Source organism: Caenorhabditis briggsae (assembly GCF_000004555.2).
Source record: "Caenorhabditis briggsae complete genome, chrX, whole genome shotgun sequence".
NCBI lineage: Eukaryota > Metazoa > Nematoda > Chromadorea > Rhabditida > Rhabditidae > Caenorhabditis > Caenorhabditis briggsae.
In genome coordinates, this window is record NC_013491.2 from 17,988,938 (window position 1) to 17,996,730 (window position 7,793).

Sequence of the window (7,793 nt, forward strand, 5' to 3'; positions counted from 1 at the left end):
TTTTTGCTGAAAATATGTTCGGCTGAAATTTCGGGAAACCTGAAACAAACAACTTTGCCCAGGTGTTATTGACTTGCAAACGCGATATTTATATAATCCGTTTTATTAATTTATTAACAAAACCAAAACAAGTGACATGTTCTACTAGTGAGAAATAATACAATTCAATTTCTACTAGTGTACAGTACAATTCAAGTCTATGAGAGTGATGAATGAGTTTTTTCTAACCGGGAAAGAATAAAGGAGGTGAAGAAATGCAGTCTATTTACAGCTAGAAATATAAGAAATGGGGATAGGAGAACACCCTAATCATAGTGACCTGAAGGTTTGTACACTACGTGTCTTTTCTGAGATTTCGAAGTCGATTCAACTTCTATTTACATGTAATCAAAATGGAGTGGACTGTAATTCGGTGAAACTGGTAAAATGATAGAAACATAGAAAAAAAGAAAAGTAAAAAGTTCAGAACTTTCAGAAATGAGTAGGGTATAGGGTCAATTTTTGGCTACCAAATGTTTAGCTAGAGTCTAGCTCTTCAGATCATTGTCGAAATGCGGGTAAGACGAGATGCGATGGGACTTAATAGTGGCGGTAGTTGAACGCCAAGGCTGGTTCGCTGTCCTTTGGTGGGTCCGAGAGTTGGCGGTAGATGTCCACTCGTTGTTGGGCGGACATTGAGGTGTTGATAAAGAGTGGGCGGTCAACGGGTACTCGGTCTGGAAATTTTTCAATGAAAATCGAATTGTGAATTTTTTGGGGATGTTTGGGAATATTTTCTAGGTTTTCTCAGTTTTCTAGGTTTTCTAAGTTTTCTATATTTTCTAGTTTCTCTAGGTTTTCTATACTTTCAAGGCTTTCTAGGTTTTCTAGGCTTTCTAGGCTTTTTAAGTTTTCTCAGCTTTCTAAGTTCCTAAGGCTTTTTAGGCTTTTTAGGCTTTTTAATCTTTTTAGGCTTTTTTGGCTTTTTAGGCTTTTTAGGCTTTTTAGGCTTTCTAGGCTTACTCGGCTTTCTATGTTTTTTAGGCTTTCAGGCTTTCTTGACTTACTAGGCTGTCTAGGCTTTTCAAATTTGCTAGGTCTCGAAAAAATACCTTTGAACAACTTACTATCGCTGGAGAAGGATCCATAGGAGCCATGTCCGTAGCTATTATCTGTGTGTCTATTCAGAGAGGAATTGTGATCCATTTGCTGCATATTGTTACGGTAGTAATCGGTCAACATGTTGTTATCAGTGGTGTTTGCAGCGGTTGCAGTGTTCTGATTGCCTGCAAGATGAAACCGAATTAAGTTGATGGGAGGTTCGGAACGGAAACTTCGAGAAGCAAAAAAAAAGATAAAGATAAGGAATGGGTGGGGGATGCTGTTGTGAATGGGTTAGAATTGATGTATGGACTGAGGGAAATAGAAGGAAAATAGATTCTATCAGAATTGTTTTGTACCTTATCAGAAGTGGGGATCGAAAACTTTGACCTCAGCGAAAAATATGTCGATCGAGAAAAACAACAGCGCCTTCTACTTGAAATCAAATCTTTCTTTTCAAAAATATTTTTTTCATTTTTTCTCCACGTCAATTCCTCTCTACTTTCGAAAACAGACTCTTTCCGAATGTTTGAGCTTCTCATCTAACAGAAACGCGGAAGCTCTATCTCGCAGGCCCTTGTGTGTTTACCATGTTCTTGTCTTTAAATTTTCTGTTGTTTTCTTTCTATTTTTTCTAGAAGAAAGGATTTTTTTGTCTGAGAAAGTGAGTCTCAAATCTGCGGAGCTGTCCAGCACAGAAAGTAGAAAATAGACGGCGTCCGAAAAAAAAGGAAAAAGGAGGCGAAAAAAAAGAAAGAAAAACGAACAGACAAGAAGAAAAAAAGAAGAAAAGAAGAAAATAGAATATAGCACCACCACCATATGCTCAGAGCCATTGCTCCCTTCCTCTCTCTTTCTTTTCTCCTTCAACCCCTTCGTTTTTTTATGCTCTGTCCCACTGGCCAAGGCCGACCGATTCGTCAACCACGCGCTTCATGCACAAATAAGGTCCCTCATCAGCACGCTCGTCGTTTTTTTTTCCGGCCCCTTCTCTTTTTTTTCTCTCCTGCTCGCTCAGTTGGCTTTCAACGAACCCGCATTCGGCCGGTTTCAAAGATCTCGTGGACCGGGAAAAAGGGGAAAAAAGAGATAGAAAAAAGGAAAAAAAGAAAATATTCACAGAATAACAAGCTCCTGAATAGAATCTCATTTGGCTCGGGAGCGAGCGGAAACTCTTTCCAAGGCCACGGTGGGAATGGAAAATGCTGTTTGGCACTGGGGGGAAAACATACATAAGGAGATCAAATCTCAAGAAAATAGAAAAATAGATTGAGCCGGTAAATTCGGTTCAATAGCCAAAGGATTTGGTTCAATTGAAAGAAGGGGAACCAAAAGTTTCTTAGCTTTTGTTTTCATTTTCCTCAGAACCTATCAAAAGAGGAGGCTAAAGCTTGAACACGCTTTCTTGTTCTCAAAATATACTGTTGGGTGGGTAATTGAATGTTTCTCTAAGATATAAGAAATAAAAAAATGTTTTTGAAAGGAATGGAGCAAAACGAAATCAATAAAATAGAATCAAACTATTTTTTTTTCATGACTCTAAAAGTAAAAAAAAACAGAAAAATATCACCTTCATGGCTCATCAACTCCATTTGCTCCACTTATCTAACAGACTGACCTGACTTTCGGAACTTACAAGCGTCTTAAATATACGCCTCGTACATAAATAGAGGTGTTTATTCAACAAAGTGGTTTTTCTAAAATTAAAACAAGTCGGAATATCTAAATCGAGCGAGAGCTGCTAACTGATAGGGCGGAGCCGCCAACGGCAGTGACCACGTTAGGGGCGTGGCTTGGCAAGCGGGAGAGGAGGTGGCAAAAGGTTAGACGATCATGTGCGCGCGCAGGGGGGGGACGCGGCCACGATGCAGAAAGTTTGTTCTTTGATTTATCTTAACAAACAGTTGAGGATAGCGAAAACTGTTTCGCGAAAAAAGCTAAAACTCTAAAACTCTATCGGGAGAGTGGTTTCGGGAGTGGAATGAAGTGTCTTGCAAGCTGAAACTCTCAAAAACCAAATTGATAAGAACGAAATGATATAAGGAAAAATGCAATTGAAGGGTTAACGAAGTTTAAATTGCATGAATCGAGTAGAAAGTTCTCTTACCTGCTGTAACCGATGCGTAATCTGGTGCTCGTGTTGCTATCAACAATTCGGGATTGAGAATCTGGAAGAAAAGCATTGTCTCCGCCTTTATATACAATATGATTTGTTGTTATCACATGTCTGTGTGGTACATAAAGTGATGTCACGATCCTCCATTGATAACGGGAGGGACAATCTGTCTCGTTCGCTTCTTTTTTCCCTTCCGTCCGAATTAGTCATTCTCTCAGGAAACCGTCAAAACATCACGTTTCCGGAATGACCTTGCCACAGAAAAAAAATGGATGGGAAGATAGGAGAGACAGTTTCATTACTTTTTACTACTACAGTCAAATGACCAGTAGGTAATCTTATCAACTTGCCGTCAATCAAAAACTTCTCTTCAATTTCAAATTTTCAATTTTATTAGTTTCCAACTCATCCGATTCCTATCGTTTCATCAATACCATGGCAAAGTGTTTTAACATTTTTTTAGGCCTACTTCTCTCTGGTGGGTGACATATGACTGGTCTCGACCCGACCTTCAGAAAACATTAACGATCGAAGAATGGCGGTAATGTGTGGACATTGCGCCTGTGGCTTGGCAATTTCGTTTTTTCAAAAAATTTTGGGAAGAAAAATGGGACAGTTGAGTACAATCTGAACCTTGACCAGCGATGTACGGTATTTCGCAATATGTTTGCCAATACTATTATTAATAAGGAGGGAGACCACTTGCGGGAACCTTTAGAGAACTTTCGAGAAAAATACAGTAATCTAGGTCAGCTTCCGAAGATTATACTAAATGTCTAGAGGGTCAGCTGACGATATTGTTTTCGAAATAGTTCGTAAGAAGCATAAATTCGAGATCTCATTGATCAGATCTATTGGGAAGGTTATGGGAACGGAGTGGGAAAACAACAGAATATTTAAGTTTTACTCTGAAGGTCATACGTGCCTATGGATCTTTTAGAAATGGATATCTGGATGTCAAAAGATTTTTTTTTTAATTTGAAATTTCATAATCGATTCTGGATGAGTCTTCTATGATTAAATGAGGATTTAAAGTGCTCTCATACAGTATAAAATAAACAAAAAAATTTGAAATGATTTTCGGCTATATTGACTATTTTCAGATGTTTGGAGCTCGACTGTCAAGTTGCCGATCACTTTGAAAACATTTGAGGTTGTAAAACCCATCTGAATCAAAACTTTACATTCGCAGGATTTTTTGGAACTCCTGGTAATTCAGCTATTAACCGATTTCTGAAAGACACCTCTTTCAGTGAAAAACGGGCCGAAAAAGGTGTCTTGTAGATCTTGGCAATTTGCTAAAAATCTAGGACTTTTCAAAGAATCCTGTGAATACAAAGTTTTCAATCTAGGTCTGTTGTACACCCCTTCGAAAATTTTCAAAATAATCAAAAGCTTGACAGCCGGGCTCCAGATTCCTGAAAATGGTGAAAATGGTCAAAAATCGAAATTCCTGAAAATTCAATTTTTGTTAGATTGTTTTGAACTTTGGTTTTTTTTTCTGAAATTGAATAATGTTCAGAAAACAACTTTTAAGATTTAATTCAAAGGTCCATCTCAAAAACTACAGTATTCCAATTATTTTTTCGAATATTCAGAAATTTTTAACTTTCCAATTGAAATTGACCTTGTGAAAATAGTTTCTCGAATATTTTATCAATCGGTACTATCTCTATATTAGAACGATGCCAAAAGTTAAAAGATTTCACTCAAACCTTTGTGTTTCAATTTTTCATCCTAAGTTGGCTCACTGTTTTTTAAAACAACTCACTTTTTGAATATTTATTTTAATCATTTTGTTCTTTCCTACACGGCAAAGATTAAAAACAATGATAAAAACAGCTTATTCTAGCGAATGTGTTCTGCCCTTCACCTGCCCGGGGCTTCTGCTGTTCCGTTTTAATCATCGACACCCCAAGGCTTCCCCTCACTTTCTTTGTTGTGTCTACCCTGTACATTGGCTCACTTTTCCATTAACCGCCACTTGAAACAATGGCCAATGGTTTTCAGCGCCCGCAGCACCGTCACCGGATGCGGAGGCCATGAATTGCGGAAGCACAGGAAGCATACGATGAATATTCGATTCCTGCGAAGGAAAAAAAAACAATTTTTTATGGTTGATTTCATTTCCGATTGAATTACTTTGAATGTCTTCTGGAGTGAAACATCGAGAGCATTGCATATCTTCTTCTCCTTTGAAGTTTGTAATATTCTGAAAAAATGAGAAGGATGATTGATGCTAATGGATTTCCGATGTTTCCGACCTCGTGTTACTAAAAATGTTCTGGAGATTGCAAAAGTTCTTCTCCAAAAGATACTGTAAGGTGATTCGAAGAATGACCGCTAGGAAAACAAGGAAGATTGCTGAGAAAATACAAATCCATATCAGCTGTAGAATCTGTTCATTGTGTATCATCTGAAAAAAATTCCGAGATTTTCTCTTAATTTTTTTTTCGTCAATTAATGAACCCCCAGACAACAGCTGTTTCTAAATGAGTGGGGGCCACACGAGGGCACGACGCAAAAAAAACCCCTCTTTCTCTTCTTTCCTTGATACGTTTTATTGCAATAGAAACAAAACGTGAGAGTGTCAAAGTGGGTGTAACAGCTGTTGAATGGAGATGAGGGATCTTGCAATTGATCTTGGGTAAAAAGTGACAAAAAACCAAAAAAACAATAGAACTCAAAATAAAAATAAAATTCCGAAAATTTTTTTAATGAAGAGGAAATTCTGAGAATTGTGGGAACATTATTTATTATGGGAAATTGGAATTCCATTTTTTCCATAGTTCGGAACATGCTGACAAAAGATTTTAAGGAGATTTCAAAGTTTTATATGTACAGTACCAATCAATAAATACAAAAAAATATTGTTCAATTGCTTTTGAGCAATATTGACCGTTGTCAGAAGTCTGGAGCTTGGCTGTCAAGTTTCCGATCATTTGAAAATTTTGGAGACTGTAAAACAGACTTAAATTAAAAACGAAGTCTTTCAAGGATTCCTAGTTTTTTGCTGTTTGCGGATTTCTTAAAGACACATTTTTCACAATTTTCGTACAAAAAAGGAAAAATAGGTGTTTTTCAGAAATCGGCTATTAGGTGAAAAACTAGGGACATTAAAAAAAATTCTGTCAATGCGAACTTTTCATTTAGGTCTGTTTTACACCCTCCAAATTTTTCAAAGTGCTCGGAAACTCGGGAGCCAATCTCCAGGCTTCTGAAAATTACCAAAAATCAAAAAAAGTACGTTTTACATATGTATAATAATGACCGGTACTGTATGCGGTCTCGGCTTGAAGTTCAACACTCCAACAAAAAAAGCGGAGAAAAGTTTCAAAAAGTTTTTGCAACGGAAAAATAGGGAAAAAAGTATGCAGCACAACCGTCAAAACACCAACGATTTATGGGTTGTGAACTTTGGCTGAATCGGAAATTTTAGAAAAAAATCGTCTAGAGACGATTCATTTTGAATCTAAATTATAAGAAAGTAAGAACAAGAAGTTGCGGAGAGCACCACGCGGCACACATTTTGCCGCGCACCCACTAAATTTTTTGATAGAAATGTTTGTATGTCATTTTTTTCTCTTTTCAGTGTACATAACCCCGAGCGCTTCCGCGCGGAAAGGCAAATTCCACCCCAGGAATTTTTTCGGGTTATTTAAGCACTCAACTAGATATTAGATATAAGAGTAACTTTGATAGCAATCTAGGCAAAGTTGGAAAACGCGCGGCAGCAGAAAATACGGTTTGAAAAATGCGCGAGATCGACGGAACTAAAATGGAGAGAACGAAATTGGCGGGGGGTTTAGAATACTAAAAACAGGAAAATCTGCTCTCCACTTTTCTTTTCTAGACAACAAACTAGAACCCAACAATTTTAGGCTCATGTTTGAACCTAATCCAAACTGACATTTTTCAATTTTTCGTCCAGACCTCCCTTTCCCGTTTGCCACAATTTTTTGTCTCTCCTTGTTTCACCCCGCATGTATGTATTTTTAGAGTTCATTTTTGGTCTCCGATTACAATTACATATTGTAGATTACCGTGATTCGAATACAGGTAATGTGGTTTTCTCTCTCCCGTTTTTTTTATCCGTGGCTTGCTGTGCGGCAAGTCACTTGATGCGCAAACCAATTTCGATTCCTACTTTTTTTTCGTCTGTTTTTGGAAATAAAACGTTGTTTTGGCGACTGCCATGATGTGTTCAAGGTTGAGAAATGGAATAACAAACAGCAAAAAACGGTCGTACCGATTTTTATTCCCTTTTTCGAAATCGCGCTGATCTAATTTGTTGTAATTGCGATGTTCAAAGATTGAGGAATACATGAATATAAAGAATAAGGAAGTGACATTTGTTTTTCAGAGTTTAGTTCAGATGGACTTGGAAAATGGGACGGATAAATGAAGATGTTTTGTGTTTTGATGGACTCACCTTTTGTTTCAAAATAGTGAGATTGATCGGTCTGAAATTAACCATTGACTTCAATTACAATAAGATTGGCTATTGTATTCAGAAGGGATGAACAATATTGAAATTGAGGGATCTTCTAGCCTATTATTGATTAAGAAAATCTAAATATTTCTCATTTGCCTATAT

General features: G+C 37.3%; 1 protein-coding gene across 1 annotated transcript; it reads right to left on the reverse strand.

Annotated features, from left to right (window-relative positions):
- Positions 1 to 579: 579 nt before the first annotated feature.
- Positions 580 to 1,221, reverse strand: CBG07687 (the record flags this gene model as incomplete). Its single annotated transcript, XM_002645878.2, has 2 exons — positions 580 to 716; positions 1,107 to 1,221. The coding sequence occupies 2 exons, from the start codon at positions 1,219 to 1,221 to the stop codon at positions 580 to 582; spliced, it is 252 nt and encodes an 83-aa protein (XP_002645924.2).
- Between the last annotated feature and the right edge of the window lie 6,572 nt (positions 1,222 to 7,793).